This window comes from Mixophyes fleayi, chromosome 1, assembly GCF_038048845.1.
Source record: "Mixophyes fleayi isolate aMixFle1 chromosome 1, aMixFle1.hap1, whole genome shotgun sequence".
Taxonomy (NCBI): Eukaryota; Metazoa; Chordata; class Amphibia; order Anura; family Limnodynastidae; genus Mixophyes; species Mixophyes fleayi.
In genome coordinates, this window is record NC_134402.1 from 304858834 (window position 1) to 304877146 (window position 18313).

General features: G+C 35.9%; 1 protein-coding gene across 1 annotated transcript in view; it reads right to left on the reverse strand.

The window, feature by feature from the left end:
• Positions 1-10015: 10015 nt before the first annotated feature.
• Positions 10016-18313, reverse strand: part of AUH (AU RNA binding methylglutaconyl-CoA hydratase) — a 188776-nt gene continuing 180478 nt past the window's right edge. The window contains exons 8-10 of the mRNA XM_075211142.1: positions 14291-14341; positions 13813-13860; positions 10016-10614 (exon numbers count right to left, since the gene is read on the reverse strand). Of these exons, the coding sequence (XP_075067243.1) occupies positions 10537-10614; positions 13813-13860; positions 14291-14341 (177 nt within the window). The 3' untranslated portion in view covers positions 10016-10536. The remainder of the gene's footprint in view (positions 10615-13812; positions 13861-14290; positions 14342-18313) is intronic.

Genomic DNA, 18313 nt, shown 5'->3' on the forward strand with positions numbered 1-18313 from the left:
CCATAAAAGCATCAGTGCTTTCTGTTTAGCACATATTCCTATACCACTGCAGGCGTTCAATTTGAATATACATATTACATTATTATTTATTTAAAAAAACAAAAACTTTAATGAGTATTTTACTGTATATGTTTTGTGTTCTGGGTTGTGCTGTACCCACTCAGTCTTTTTCTCTTCCTCTTTTTCATGCCTTTTCTAGGCACACTATAACACAGAAGCAGAGGTTGTCGGCAGTCAAGTCAGCTGACAGGGTCTTTCCTCCTGATAACAATAACAGTAATTCCTGTTATCTTGTGACTATTAATATTGTTTACACTTCCTTTATTAAAAAAATGTGAATTACACCTCTAATAAAAATGTGAGAATTCTTGTAATGGCTCTTAATGTGTAACAGTGTGGAAGGTGTTTAACGAAAAAAAAAAAAGATAAGTCAAAATCATAAACCAATACTGAAAGAAATCTTACTTAAATTGTAACTCAACCAGCAAATCTGTATTTACTGGTGTAGTTGTGCTTAAATGACTAACTACTACAATATGCATGGCTTTAATAGATCCAAAGTTTTTTTAATTTATAAACAAGGGATATCGACTAATTGTTATCTAGGCAATGTTTTACAAGAGAGATAAAGCACCAAACCTGGAACATCACCTGCAATTTGAATTATTCAGCCACCACTGTTTTTGGAGCATTTTGGAGTTGTTGAAGAGTTAGCAAAACAAGACAGGGATCGTTTGAGGAATCCATTTAGCAAGACTCAACACACTTTAGAATTCGATAATCAGCAATAAGTGAATGAATGAAATAAAAATGTTGAAAGTATCGCCACTCTGCTTGTTAAGGAGTGATTACAATTATAAATATAATAATAATAATAATAATAATAATAATAATAATAATAATAATAATAATAATCATCAACAGTATTAATAACAAATAATTTGCCTTTAAGTTAAGAAAATAACAGTATATATTTAATTTTCAATAAACAAGCATTTAAGCATATGGGTACAGTTTATTACAATGTGTGCAGAGCCCGTACCTTCTCTGAGTATTTGCATTTATAAATATGTATTCAAGCCTGTTGTGAGCTGCCATATTTGTAATACATCTGGCTCATAAGACAGAAAAATAACAACAATCATGTATACATATGTATTACTACAAATATATATAGAAGGAAATGTCTATGCATACAATACACCATACACAAATGTTCTACTTAAAGATAGGGTGCACATTTCCTGTAAAAGCAATTTAGCAAACATATGGCCTAGTCTGTGCTAATAACTATACAAAAGTAACTGAAAACCCACTGAGGATAATTGCAAAGCTAACATAAACACTTAATTATGAATGCATTTTCCACAGGTTTTGATATGTTGTACAGTCAGCGGATCTCCAGGTCTACATCCAAAACATGGCAAGACACAGCATGTAATAAGATTAGCAATTCAAAAAAAATATTTGTATAAAATAGCATGCCATTTACTTATGAATATTTGAAAAAGAATAACCTTAGGAAAGAAAATGAATTGTCATTTATTGCTTATACAAAATGACTTTAATGTACAAAAATGAATGTTCAGTCCGCACAACAGTCAAGAGCACAAAGAATAGTCACTGACTGACAGCAGCCTTTGGTTTCGGTTAGAATGCTTTCATTAACATGTCCATAAACAAAAAGTAATCAGGGCACTAAAATCAATATTATCAATCAAACCTCAAAATAACACAATAACAGAAAGTAACTACTAGAGATGGAAAAAAATTGCAAACTGTCAATTCCTTTTTGCAATATGGCCTCAGAATACATATTACACTAAACTGTATTTTCAATTATATTATTTATTATATGCTATATTAATTTGCACTGCTTTTCAAATACACACGGAATTAAAATAGGCATAACAGTAGTGTATTTACATTAATCATCATGTATTGACATTATGGGCCTGATTAAGGAACATTAATGCAAATATGTGCTGCATTTTGCTTTATATTGCTCTATACATGACCAGAAACGAACTATACGCCAGAGAACGCAAGTGCATGCAATTCATCTTTGAAATTACACTTACACCACTTCATGGGCGGAATGGGGAGGAAAATGGGCTGTAAGGATGTGCCAAGCTCGAGTGCATGCAGTAGGGCCCGATTCAAGCTTTAGGAATCTCTAAGGTATGTGTGTTTCAGTCATATCATTTGCATCAGGGCAGGTGTAAGTGCTGAGTGACAGTGATGACGGTCGCATATACAATCTAAAACATTTGTTTGCAATCAAGAGCAACTGTAAAAATGCATTTTATGTACAGTAGACATTAACAACATCCTAATAAATGTATTTTATACCTTTTGTTTTGTTTTGTCATTAATGATTATTATTAGCAGGTCACAATAACTGAATTTTTTAGTTTTTTTCTGTGCGTTCTGCTGGGAACGCAGATGTATCACATGTATCCTGCAGTGTGTTGTATCTGTCAAGTGCCATATATATGCAGAGCTTACCTAGACCCATATTCAACAAGAGACGTTTTTCTTCAGATCAGCTTCTAGTTTAATATTGACGTGCATAGGACTGAATTACGTGTATTTAAAAAAACAATGCACAATATGTTCATTTTGTGTGCCTTATGAATCAGGCCTGTGTTGAAATTATGTATTAATTACTGTGAAGAATAGTTAGTACAGATCTTAATTGTATAAAGTCAAGATGTGTCATGCATTCTTAGTTTTTGGTTTTTCAAATCTGCTTGTCTTCCCTTTAAAGTTTTCTATGTACTAGGGTAGAGCTAGATCTGTGCTCCCATTTTGAAGCACCATATGGAGGAATTGTCTGCCACCTTATTACCAGGTGTCAGAGCTGTAGCTCCGCCTGACTCATCCTGCTAGGACTCACCCCTACTGGAAGGTCGTGCAAAGTGGCTACTGGGGAGACAATATGGAGGAAAGAGTAGAAAAACCCCACTATTTAGTGTATAGACCCCAAAGTACATGCACACACGCAATTTCACTCTGTGGTTATGAAAAGAGATTAATTATATCTATTTTCCGTGCAGAGGTGCATCAGGTCCTGGTGTAATGCTCACTGATCCCTAGATATATACACTATAGTGACTCCGTACTGTCACTGACACTTTGATGGAATTTTTCAAAATGTGTAAAAAGCTTGTGATTTATTTATTTATTTATTTTTTAAAAGGGACATATCTAACACTCTAAATAATGGTCTAACCATGAATCGTAACTTTACTTATACCACAGTCTACAAATGTAGATTGAAAAAAATTAGCCAATAAGTATACTGTCTCATTTCAGGATTAGTATACTTTAAGACACACCTGTTCAGATGTAGAACCACTTTTTTTTATCAGAACATAGCTAACCTGTAACTAGGCAAATTGCCACCAAGACACTGATGGAAGTGACAGCTTTGTATATATGTGACTTATTCTATATATACTCAATATTACTATTTACCTTTACACAAAAAAATTCCACTGGATATAAGATAATTGGTTTTCAAAGTGTAGCAACATTGTTACAACTAAGTAAAAAGAAACAGAACACTTTTTAACAGTTCTTTTGTAATGAATAGGGAAGGGAGAGAGAGTTACACACACATGTAAACGAAAATCTTCTGATAAAGTAAACATATTTTACATTTGCCATGTGTTACAGCTGTATAGTTACTTAGAAATTCACCAGGGGCATTCTGCCTTCATCTGCCGTCGGAGGGGGTCCTTATATACAGGCTCACCTACCCACACCCCTCGTGTGTGGCTGTTGATCAGATGGTTGAGGTAGGGAGAATCATATTGGGGGCCAGGAGGTGAAATGACTACCTCGTGGGTGAGTAACCATGCTTTTACTGTGTCTACATGAAGTTAGCTATTTCTGGACAGTGCTGCAGAATATACAGGTGCTATATACTGTAAAAAACTGTTAGTAAACAAACAACAATATGCACATCCAATTTCCTGGTAGAACCATGCTTTTTGTGCACCTGAGGAACTTTCGGTGACATCAAATTGTTGAAAGTCAGCTTTTAACATATTGGCTCTGATTGATCATGAGATAAGAATCACAAGATTGTTTCAGCCCAAAGACAGGGCAGACCAACAGCTCATTCAAATAATACCTGGGACATTTTAGCAGGAATACTAGAGAGAGAGGTGTACAATTTTATAGCTGGTTTTAGAATGATGTATGTATTACTAACTGTACATTGCCATCAATATTATTTTGGCTCAAGGAATAATTCAACTCAATACCAAAAATTTAGTTTGGGTGGAGTTCAAGGAGTTAACATAAAAAATAATTCCTACTTACCATCATCAGATTCATCAGGGTGCTCAAAGGCTTTAATGGTCTTGTGCTGTTGTCCTCTGCTTCAAACAGCTCAAACAGGTGTTAATGTACCTCCCCAGACACTTACCTGTCAGGCAATTCCGGCCATTATGGAGCCCCAGTGCACCAGGAAAACAGCGCATCCAACTCCTCAAATCTAAATTTTATATACATATTTTAAAACTGCATAGTAGCTACATTCATATACATGCTTATTTTTCTACCTGCAGTTAGCAAAAACATTGAAATGCGTACTTGTTATTGTACTCTAAAGAGGTGTGGTGTTTAAAAAGGTGCATGGCCTAAATGATCTTTTCAAATTTTAATTCACTGACTTTGTAAACTGTATCTTCAAATTTACCATGTGGCCACCACAGCTTGAATATGACCACATTGTCAACCACAGGGAAATTTTCCCTGAGAACCACTGTTCTGCAACACTAAAGACAGCATGATAATTATTTCCTGAGGACTTTAAATTAGTTCTTTTTTAAGTTTGAATGTTGGAACGGAAGACTAAAAGGTTATGATATCCAATTATAGATGTCATGAAACAACTCCGTCTCTCGAGAGGTATCACTCAAATACAGTTTGGAATGAATTACCATCTGTAAGCAGCCAGTCATGGCAAGCCCTTGCTGGATTATGTAACTGTGTTATTTTCAAGTAACCTCAAGCGAAAATTATACAACATGCAAAATGTCATTTAAAGAATTCTCATCAGGCTATAAGTAAAGCTCAATAAAACCTGTTTGTCTTTGCATTTCTGGGTTATCTTCTTACACAATCCGTAAATATCTTTTTGGTGTGCTATAAAATTGAGTCATTGGGGAAAAAAAATAAATCACAAAAAAATACACATTTTTTCTCACGGTCCTGTTAGTAATCATTGTACAAGATTAAGTCAGTAAAACAGTGTCATGTTTGTTTTCTGCATCATTTGGTTCATGTCTGGTGTAAACTGTATCACGGTCAGGGTAGCGTTCTACAGGAGCCGACATCGGTAGATGATGAGGAAGTGAGGTTGAGGGAAGGTGGTATAAGGTGTACATTACAGTCCTGTTTTCTATGTGTAAATAGAGCAGAGTGCATAAAGGATTACTATACATAGAAGCTAGTATCAATGTACATAAAATCATAATGCCAGTTATAAATTGGCATACTCTGCCAGCTTGGCATGATTCCTGGAAAGTTTGTATCATTGAGTTACATCATCCACAAAAAGCCAGTCATAAGTAGTTATGTAAACTGTGCCAATAGAATGGGTCATGGAGAATTTAGATGACTCTTTAGTCATACAGAGAAGAGATGATTGAGTTTATGAGAGTAGATGACCTCTCAGACCCAACAAGGTCATTGAATGAGCTTGAATGAGGGCAGACAAGGTCAATAGCTCCCCAACTCCAGATAAACTTTTGCCACTTACTCTCACAGTCCCTTTTACTTTACTCAGGGTAATGCTCCAGGCACCAAATAAGAAATGTCCACTATCTGATTGGGGCATGAAAGGCCTGCCAGAGAAAATACTATTGTAGGGGCAAATTAAATAGTGTGCACACCATCGTTGAGCTGCCACCTGAGGGGAACATGGATAGCTGCCAGAGAGGTGTGGTCAGTCACTACAGGGGAGGGAGTGATCAGCCCACAGAGGACATGGCTTGCGACATAGTGTAGTATATAATGAAAATGTATACCTTGTAAATAATGGCAATTTCACATGTAATAGAACTACGGTGATCAAAGTGCTCGTTTTCACTCACTCTGTGTATTAATAGGGTTACAGCCATGATTACCCCTTTTGGTGTAGACTATGTATGTTCTGGTAATGCCATCATCAGATATTATCACAAGAACAGAAGCATTAAAAATATGCTCTATTCTTGGAATAATGTATTTTTTCTAATGCAATACTTTTAACATATTTTATTATATTTATTTCTAAAAAATAAATAAAAAAAAGATGGTAATAGTTTTAATTATATAGATAAATAAAAATAAAGAATACCAGCACACTCCGTGAGAAATGTACAGCAGCCAAAGGGGAGGAGAAAGAGGAGATCCCTAATCCTCTAAAAAGTAATACAAAACATATAAAAGCCTCCAGGCGCTAATGGTGTAGCCTACCTTTAAATGGAGATGGTAAAACCAAATATAGTACATATATGTATCGTAAAGATTTTAATCAAACAAAATTGTAATAAGAACACATAACTCATTGCACTGATCAAAAACGTTGACAAACTCCGGAAGTCCCAAAAATAGAGTTCTTAAAAATTTGGAACTTGTAGATCATATTAATAAAAACAACAAACATTCTCAATGTCCATAAAAAAAGAATATCCAGAAATGGAAATAGTTCATAATTCTCCACAAAGTAAATGGTACTTCTATGTAAATGGTCCAACAAGGTGTACTTTATAATCCACTTTATAACGAGAAATAAAAAAGGACAAATAGTTCACTTCGCCATAGAGGTTCCAACTATGAGATCACAGTCTTATAAACGTGCCACATAACACTGGTTCCAATTATTTTATATGGGTGCCACGATTCTTCACCAGAACTGTGCCGCATTCACTTGAACCACTGTTTTCAAATTTGTTATTGCCTGGCTCAAGTCAAGTCAAGATTTAAAAACAGCAGTTCAAGTGGAAATAACAGCATAATGCATTACTGTGATGCCCGTATAATTGACAAGTACTAAAACAATTTTTTGGAATAAGTTAAAATTACATTTTATATAAGTTATATATTTTTAAATATTGTGGAGCTGAAAGGTTACTTTTTAAATGTAAAACAGATAAAATATTAAACATGCACTCACCTAGACAAAAGTGAATGATTTTTTCCCCCCTCTCTCTCTATTTTTCACTTTCTCCGCTTTCTGTTTCATCTCATTTTCCACTTTTTGTTCTACTAGTGGGAGCCTCCTATTGAAGAGGTTCCCATTGAATAATATAGTTCCTGCCTCTGTGGCCACATCACTCGCAATCACAATATTGGTCCTACAGGACTGCAGTAGGACCAACGCCATGTCAGTTAAGGACATGGCTGCATAGGCGGCCCACATCAGTATAAAGTACAACTAGGCTGGCCAGATGCCAGTCCAGATCAATCAATAGGGATCTAAGCCGGGGAGCACAAGTCCCAGCTCAGCCCGCCCCTGTCCATAGTGCACGGTCTGGGCCCCACCCCCTGGGGTAGGGCCCTCAAGTAGTGGGACCTACTAGGGATTTTCCCAATACCATGCTGGGCCAAGCAGGGAAATCTGAAATCTCTACCGTGACTGTCACCATACACAGTGTGTTGTATTGGTCTTATACTCAGTGGCACAAAAGAAAAAGGAGGAATAGACAGGTCAATATCCAACAGATAGCAAATACAGGAAAAAATGTAATAAGAAAATAAATAACTGTATTGATACCTTTATTGATTTTTCAATTTCAAACAAGTGGCTTCCATTGAATCAACTAGGCGCAAAAACATATTTGCAAATAGAACATGTCACTTGTAGACTAACCCTGGCTAATAGTTTGACAAGAAACTGATTTGCAGCCTTAGGACTGTGTCAACCTGCCCCTCCCACTCCATTTTGTGTTACCTTCTCTGCTACTGTTAACTCTGTGCAGATAGGAATAAACATTAGGCGATCAAATTACACTACTTGGTGGTGATGCCACAGGGGAGACAGTTACTGTTTAATACAGATGATGGATGCATGTAGGCATGAACTTGATGATGGGCATTATATCATTACACACAATGCAGCGATGTCACTGCTGGCTGCTTTGCCCCTCACCAGGATTGCATTTTAAAAGATACAAAGCCAGAAAAACTAATGAAGATTCACAGAAGCTACTATAAATATTATTTCTGGGTTGCTAAAAATAAAACAGAAACACATTAGCTTTATTATAGCTACTACTTGTCAGAATCATTACATCATTTTGTATTGCATAATGTTATCTACTTTTTTTTAATTAAGCTAAGCAATAAAGCTTTCTAAACACAAAGCTTTCATTAAATGTAATATTCTGCAGAATGAGTTCTTACTTTGGGATGATTCAGTAAGTATCTATGAAATAGAAAAATACTCCCAGGATTTAAAAGAAATAGCAAACACACTTTTTAATTATCATAGATTGTGTGATCAGCAAATTCTCTGCTGAAATGCTAGCACTTATCCATCAACAAGTGATATGATCACAAAAGGTAAACAAGACAAACTATAATAAGCAAAGGATATGTTTCAGCCAATATTATATACTGAATTTAAAGTTTAATTATACAACACCAGAAACAGATATACATTTTCTATATATTTAATATGAATTATATAGTATTGTATAGCTTCACATACAGGAGCCACTATAGTTCTGTAGAACGGATCTGTAGAACTCTACATAATGTGCAGCTGTATATGTATGTATGTATGTATGTATGTATGTATGTATGTATGTATGTATGTATGTGTGTGTGATTCAAAATCTCAGTCTTCATTTCTGAATATGAAACCATTAGTGGCAATTCAGGCAGTCACAAGGGCAACGTCATTGTCTCACTAAGGCCTTGTCCATACGGGTGCTGAAGAGGTGTGAGAGATGCCTTCATACACGTACACAGAAAATTAGGTTTATTAATCCTTTTGGTGAATGCTCCCTGGGGACACAGTCAATCACTGTCAATATAGGGACATGAGGCAGTGTCCACATGGATGAAGCCTAATTTTTTATATTCCTTTCTGTGATTCTTGCACCTCCTCTATATTTACAGTATATTCCAAATTAATGTGCTCTACTGGTCATTTTATCTGTGAAAAATTAATGTACATTTCTATTTACAATTCTGATATGAAGAGAAGTGTTCTACTTGGAATCTGCAGAAAACTGAAAGGAAGGAAAAGTACAATACAGACTATTAAATATGGGCACAATGAATAATGCTAGGGGTACAGTTAGATTTTATTATTGAAAAAGACCTGAACATGATGGAATGCCCAAATAGTGTAGTACAGTTTTTGTTTTCCATTTTTTAAATGGGTGGAAGTGAACATCCGTTCCAATTGGAAATCGAGCTTTTGGAGCATCACTCTGATTCAGTAGGTCACCAGTAGGCACGCCAACAAACGATTGTTTAATAGAAAAGAAATAGGTCGAAATAACCATGTTTTATGCCACAAATCAAGACAGAGAAGTATCCTGGCGTTTAATTGATCATACCAAGCTGTTCCTAATTGCAATAATATTTAGCAAATTTAACAAGTAGGTGTATGCAATGTGTATTGTTGAGAAACGAAGCAGTGTTCCAAAGCAGTATTCTATAACATGTTTCCTCCAGGCAGCCAATGAAAGGGGAGAAAGGGGGCATAGGAAGTGATCTGTCAACAAATCACCTAATTTCTACCCTAATAATAGAATTATGTTTTCCCACACTTTCTATATCATCACAGTTTACGTCAGATATTACCACACACACACACAAGAAATTAGAATTTCATTTAGGTCAGCTCATATACGTCCATGCTTACTGTGCGAAAACCCAATCCTCTTCTAATGTGGCTGCTTGTCTATCACCTTCACCAACACATAACATTGTAGATGTATCTAATACATACATCATTTACTATAATACTATTTAATCCACAAATTCAGTTCTTTCCAACACATACTGTTTTAATACGGCTTTATTGATTTCATACATTCCGTCTGATGTTTTCTGAAAATGTTTTCTTGTAGTTACGTTTGCTGACATTTTTCATTGATATTGTGAATAATTTTATGGCTTTATTTCACATTACTTTGACATTTTATGTGTACAGTGTTTCATAACGTACAATGCTGTTGAAGCAAAAAAAATAAAAATACAGGTTTTGCCTTTGTGTGCAGCCCTAGAGATTACTAGTGTTTGTTATTAAACTGGACTTTCTGACAGTTCAAGTAACTTAGAAGAGGCAAGTGAGTGACAGTGCATGTAGGTACAAGCACCGTCAGAAACTATGAAAGTGATCTGAAACACATACTTGTATCAGATACATGTATGGGCACATTCCAGATGCCGTAATGTTTTTAATATTTACTTCAAATTCCATGGTTGGGAAATTCCGTGTACTGAGGCAAGGCATAGATAGACGGTGCCCAAAACACTTCTGTTTCTACATATTCTAAGGAAAGGCATTAAAGTGTTTCCTTATTCTCCCTTGTAACGCGGAGGTCTTTTTTCTTTAAATGCTAGTAAGCCTTCAATTCTATCCTTTGTTGGAATAACCTGCAAACAGAAAAGAGTGCAAACACTTTTTTAAATAAAGGGAGTACAAAAAGAGAAGCCAACCCCTTCCCCCCGCAAGATAACTTATTGAATACAACATGGAATATAATGTAGGTTGTTAACATTCTGGTCTTGTATAATGTGCTGTAAATGTATATTACTGTAAATGTCATAGTATAACTCAGCAAGGCAGGGATGGACCTCACTGAAATAAGGTGATGGCTACTGCTTACACAGCCCATCATAAGTATTTGTATGGTGGTGTAAGCAGAGGTGTAGGAGAGGAGTAGGAGAGCATGCATTTTGCTCTGACCCCAATATGTGCTTGGCAGTACAGTCTTAAGGATAGTGCAATTGCAGGGGTGAATGTAGTAGGGAGAACTCGGTGTCCTGCTTTGATTGCTTTGGGAATAATGTTCATCTACTGAACACTAGCTCATGTGTGAACCAAACCTATAAGTGCATGATAGCACAAAAGTGGTGAGTTTCCAATCTGTAAATTCACAGCATGCCATGGTATGACCTGTGATGTATTTTGTCTGTATGATACCTGCACACAAAGAGCACATAGTTAACACGCAGTGGAGAGGCAAGTATCCTTTGGCTATTAGGCCTTAGTGGAACTAGAAGTCCCAGTAACACCTTTCCAGCCAGTGGTGACCAAGTGGACAATACACTGAAACTTTCATGACACTGTAATTCTAGAGCTAGGAGACTGCATCCCCTTCTCATATGGTCATTGGATCCCTGTGTTGTAATTAGTGTCCAATGTGAGTTTGTGGCCAGTAAGTGGAACCTCATACCTGTGAAAAGTGTGCAAACTATTTTCCAGAAGAGGATGGCTATAGGACTATATACATCTCTTCCTCTGTCATCTTGAACCTTTAGTGTTTAGTATAGAGTTTGCATATCTCTGAGATGGAACATTTGTAAATAGTAATATAGATTATACAGGTCTACACAAATGACTGAAAGTATAAATTGGCCTGCTCAACTCAAATATATAGCCTCACAACACAATTACTATTGAGTGATACTAAATGCTCTTGACTCTCACTTCCACAGAAGGAATACGGCAGACTCAAGATAGTGTTGAGCTGATCCTGTATTATTCCTTCCTATTCAGCTTAAGTACCTATTCCTCCTGCAGGCTTGGCATTTCTGCTGGATGATAGTGGATAGTGAAATAGCCCACTCTTTTGACTGTCTACTATCTTAACTTTAAAATACGGGTCAAACCAAGTGACAACAATGTACATATGATTTATCCAGGGCTGTCACAAACAGAGCCATATTATTGTATATATCTAAACATGTCAGCAAAGTAGATGGACACACAAATTTGTATGCTCCACACTTCTGTCAAAAACAAGATCTTTAATAATGCAACTGTCTCGGAATACCACTTTGACTGACTGCTAACAAAATGACAAGCTGGGAAAAATGAAATAAAATGCCACCCATGATAAAATTGCACATATTTTAGATCTGTAAACAACAGCAATGCATATGGTGTGAAGCCTGAAATGAATGCTCAAATGAATGTGTGGCCGTTTAGGAATCCTAAATTTAGCTAACTTGCATAAACAACATTTGCTGATTTTTGTGTGGGAGGTTTCACATTATAAAAACAATAACTCTTTCCCGTGCAAGAAATAAACAAACAACAAACAATAAAGTACGCCCCTGCATATAGTCAGATCCTACTGTCCTGTATGTAGAAATATGTCCAATTGTGGAACAAGAAAACATTTCACATTGGACTTCTATGATTGTCAGGAAATCATTTAAATGGAAGGAACTTGATGGTGGAAAACAATCTGCCACTTTTTATTTTTCTTCAGCTTCACAGTTAAACATTATTAGGATCATATACAGAGCACGGTTTCATAGCACTCAGATAACGTTATTGTGTCTATTTGCACACACTTGGCATTTCATCGGTATGAGAAGCGGGGGCTGCAATATGCATATAATTACATATGCTTGTGGCGTGCTGCCTCTCAGTAGATGACCCTACATAAATAAACATTGCATTTCTTACATTTTATTCTATTGATCCTTTTAAATTAAACAATATCCTCTTTATTTACTTGTTTTGCTCCAAGCAATAGTAATGCTTCACTCATCATAACAACTACTTGTAACAAACCGGTATCGTTGGAGCAAGCACCTATACAGTATCTACTTACACACTGGCTGTATCAGGTAATGTAATAATGTCCCCATTCAGCTCAAAGAACAGTGTTTTTATTTACAGAATCTACCATGATTTTTCTGTGAGCTGATATAATCAGTGTGTAGCAAACCTATTTCTTCTGTTGCACTGAATCAGACGCAGAGCACCCATTTGCACCGCCCGTGCCTGCCTACAAACACCTCTCTTTAGGTGCATGTGCCCAAGATGTCATTTATAGGTGCCTCTATATAAAAGCATCTTGTGATATCAATCATCCGGCTAACCTCCTGTGCATGAGCAACAGGTTATTTACAGTTACTTATCCTAGTCTGAAATACTGTGTACTTACCTGGTTTGTCTTCCTGTAACCCTTACCTCTGCCTTGATTGCAGTTTAACAACCTCAAATATCTGCCTCTGATCTTTGGCCTATCTCTTGTGAATACCAAGGTTCCCATTAGACGCCGCACCCTAGGTTACTCAGTGCAAATCGTTAGCAGTATAGCAGATCCAAAACTGGACTGGACATTGTACAGTGTACAAGTAGATACTACGCAGGTGAACTCACTTAGAATATAGGTTTGTTCAAGTGAGTATTAATGTGATATATGAAGTTATAAATTAAAAAGTAAAACTAGTAAACTAGCTATGTGGCAATAATTATTAGAGCCTCAACAAAACAGAATGTATGAAGCTGGATAAGACAGAAGATTGTATAAATAGATGGTCTTACTTTCTGTAGGTAATACTGGTGGCCTTTTTTGTACTCCAGTGGTATATTCAGGCAGTAATACTACATTGTTGTATTTTAATTATTTAAAAAGTAAACTTGGGATATATAGAATGCAGAGGTGGTCAGTTATAGGAGAAAACCTGCTTATGTTTTTGGACAGCAGGAGTAGAGTGAAAGCATTGCCTATACTTGTCCAACCTTTGCGCATACTGTGTATATTGGTTGATAATATGTGATGTCTGTATCAGACACTTAATTGTAATTTGTTAAAAAAAAAACATACATACCTGAGCATAGCATGCTTCTTCTATTGCTAAGCCTGTTGCCAAATCCACCTACAATTAGAAAACAACATTTGTATATTAACATGTGTACTTTAAAAAAATGCAATGCCACCACCCAGAACACTAGTATATAAATGTTTACAAACCCTTGCAAAACGGACATTAATGCAGAAAATAGCAACCAACAAGCAATATTGCTCATGCCGTCTGATAGTTTCCAAGCACAAGCGTCATCACTACTCCATAGCGATGCTATAACATTAAAATAGCAGGCCTTAATTCTTAGAAGTCTAATCAATTAGCCGAAAGGTCCCAGAGTAGCCTTGTACAATGTGGCTCCACAAGAAGTTTCTGGTAGTAATCTTCACTCATTTTTATTTGCACCAGTATGGTAGTGCAAGGGCTTGTGGCTAATTGAATTGGACTTTTAATCTGACTAGAGAAATATTTCCACAAGTAGTTGAAACAATCATTAACTTACTTCAATGCCTTGGTTGATTGCTAATTTGGCCATTCTCATTGCAATTGGTCCCTAGAATTTAAGCAAAATAATTAAATGCATAATTCATCAGAAAAACAGAGGTACACAAAGTTGGTATTTTGAAACCACAAAGAGATATTTATATATATTTTTCTAAGAACAGGGGCACCAAGACATGCAAACTTTTTAAGACTAAATGCAGCTGATATTTGTGAACACTGTGAAATAGGTTTGTAAATAGGTCGGTGAACCTTATTTATGTGGAAAAGGACTTTTTTGGTGATAAATCAGAAGACAACTTCACTAGGCAAAATCTTCAATAATTACTTTTCTTTTTCTTGATTCTTTAATTAGAGCCGAATCATTGCACTGCACATTGTGAATATATACATTTCAATGTATAGTGAATCACATAGTAAAACATGCAATCGGCCCTGATATTTTACTCTATAACAGTCACAACAAGGAAAATAGATGAATAAAGAAGAGAAGAGAGAGACGAGTTGGACTGCCAGGCCTTTCACACGTCTACTTACAAAGATACTACATTAGAATGGGATGGTTATGTGTTACATCTATCGGTTCGGGACTGCTTCAATGCTCTTGCTACATTAACTAGGTGGATCAGAAGTGATATTTTGGGGGGCATTTACTTTGGAAAATTGGTTAATATGAAGGAGATAAAAGACTAGATCTAAAGCAGTGTTCCAATTCTTTTGTTTACCACATACCCCCTTATAAAGCCAAATGTTTACCAAGTATCCACAAGAATGTTTACATTTCTTCTAATTACACACTATTTATAGATGTATATAAGACAATTTGCATTTACTGTTTTTATTGTATTTTTATGTATTTAAATATTTAAAAATACTCATTGCAAGTTGTATATATTTTAATCATGCATTAATTTATTATTTATAACATTGGGAATATCTCTTGAGGTAGCCCTAGGGGTATATATGTATACCACAGTTTGGGAACTCCTCAGAATAATGTTTGTCCAGAAGGGATGAATGCCAGGGCAACTCCAAAACATATGTAGCATTGTTCCTGAGGACCTTCTACAGCGCCAGCAGATGGGAGACATTGATGGGGATATATTCTATTTCCATAAGTCACCAAGCAAGATAGATTATTTCTATGGAGTATTTAGCATCGCAACAATAAAGAAAAGTATGCTTAAGGAGGCTGTAAGGTCTCAGCTTCATACACACATGACGGTGATAGTTCAAAAAAATAATAGAAGTTGGAGCAAGGAAATATCCTTTAGAAGACTACTTTGCAGGGAAAAAAGTAAGTCATACTCTGAGCACTGAGACCACAACGGCAGGTGATAGAATAATAAATGAGGCAAGGATTGATTTAGATTAAAATCGTACTGGTCTGGCTGGTATTATGGCAGCAGTATACATCTATAGTATAACTACCCTCAAACAACATAGGTCAGATCATGAGTAATCAGGCTAAATATTAAAACCACAGAGGTACAAAATATTTAACAGTCTTCATTGCTTGGTGTTGGTAAAGCAGGGACTTTGCTGCATATAGAGATGAGGTGCATGCATCTACATAGTGCTTGAAAAAGATCCACAATTCAATAGCTACAAGTTTATTATGTTACCTATGTAATCAGAACACTGAGTAGAGTTTCTGTAGTAGTGCAAAGCACGGTAATGTGCAGCTTATCCTCCAACAACCTTCTTGGGGTTGCTTAAATGTTCATAGTTCAAATGTGGTTGTCCTATGATGCTAGGGAGCTTATTACGAATTTCTAGTAATAGCTATCCTAAGGGATAGCCTCAATAACCATGCAGGCATAAAACAGATATAAATGTAAATCTACAGTTCAATGTTGGCTGGATCATTGCTCTGAGCCAATGAGAAACCGGGCATTTAGTCTCTGCACCAAGCTATCACTTGTGAATCCAGCACCAATATGGCTTCTTTTGAAGATGAAAGGAGTCTTTCTAAAATGCAGAATTACAAAGGCTCCTCAAAATAATTATTGACCTGAGCAGTCATGTTCATCACCTCTTAATAGTTTATGGGAAGGTGTATTCCACAAAGCTCTCAGTGGTAGACAAACTGTTGTGCTCAAGTAATGTTCTTATCGCGGTTTCACAGTGATTAACATTACTGCCTCACAGCGCATGGGTCATACATACAATTCCTGACATGGGACCCCATTGTGTGGAGATTGTACGCTTTCCCCATATCATGTTTATGTTGGTTTAACCCAGGTTTTCCAGTTTCCTCCCACAAGAAGAGCTATATGTGGAGGCAATACACAATGTGTATGGTATATTATTAGGGGTTGGGAATGTGGGTGTGATCATGGCCGCACATAAGAACTACAGGCCCCCTGACATTTTTTGATCTGGGGACCATCTTTCCGTGGGAGAGGAGCTTAAAAAATAATAATGTTAATCTTAATATCTAATTAATAAAATTAAGTTTAGAACAATCAGTTTATTATGTTTGGGGTGGGTAGTGTAAACAACAGAAGAACTAATATTAGAGGTCTAATATTATATTAAAAAACATCCCTTCCTCCCATTGAGCAAAATTGTGGAACTCTTAGAAGATAATTACCAGCTAAAAGCAGCACTGAGGTTTACATATTCCTATACTTATTAGACTTGCATATTTCATACAAACTCTTTAATATTGCAAATATTCTTAAACATTCACTGACATCTTACAAAAGCGAATAAATTATTTTATTATTGCTTTGCTCCTAAAACTGACAATAGGATAGAGAACCTTTATACGTTACTTGAGTCATGGTTCTGAGTGAACTTCCCAGTAAAAGTAAAGCCCACGCAGGTTAATGAAATGTAGACTATTTACTTTTGAAGGTACACAAGACAAACATATTTTGTTAAGACTGAAGTAATCATTGAGCGTGTGAGCTGGTTTATCGGACATGGGTGACGTACTTATGTATATTACACTTCCATGAGTAATATATTACCTTTAATTCCTAGAGTTATTTGGGTCTGAATTTTTTTAATATGTGTTACAAAAGTGATAGTCTCCTTCACTTGATAGGGTATATACTGTATGCCAAAGGTATGTTCATTAGTTGCTAGTCAAACACGCTAAAATTAGTGTGTGTAGCTTCTACCTACAACTGTCTTCTCTGTTTTAGTAACAGAAACTGGTTTATGACTACGTGTAGTTACAAACTGGTAAAACATTTAAAGAAACTGATTTTGATTGCAGCACACCAGGGTTTCAATAGTGTAGTCAATAGTGTCATCTTTTGGTTTCCCTATTTCACTATTTAGGTATATTTCTAATGGATGCAAGATAAGTGTATTAGTTTATGTAGCATTTTCTACATTTATTTGTTCTCGTCATAATGCTTTCCTGGAAAATCAACCAAGCACCAGTACAAGAATCAAAAGGCTTTATATCAAGCACCCCAAGATGTGAAGTTCGCTAAGGTTTATAGTAAACAAAATGATTCATTTCTAGCAGCTGAAAATTGTTCCAGTTTTGTTTTGTTTTTCTGTATGCCTATATAAACAAGTGCAATGTTCTGTATAGTTAATTACCGTATTACAGGTTATGTTAACGGTGTCAGTCTTGGAACTGTCCCTTACCTATGTCTTCTCACAGAAAAAATAACTACTGTTTATTCAACTTATGTTGTCCAATATTTTGAGACTTGCCACAGTTCACCAGTTAAGCTGCATGAAATTCAGAGCATCTGCAGGTAAAAGATACTTGTAACTTGAAAATGAACTGTTTAATATAATCATCTTCTTAGAAATATAAAACTGCTAAAATGTTGTAATTTTTTTCAAGCTGTTGCAGGACATATCCAAATCTGTGGTTTATTTGTTTTATATGACGCATAATGGTGGAAGTGGAAATTTAAGTAGTAGTGTGGAAAAATAGTGGCGGTATTGAAATTTAGAAGTGGGCGTATAAAAAATGTAATGGGAATGTAAGTGAATGGAATTTGATAGTTTTACAATGAAGGCAGTAGGAGAAGTGGCAAAATGTCATACC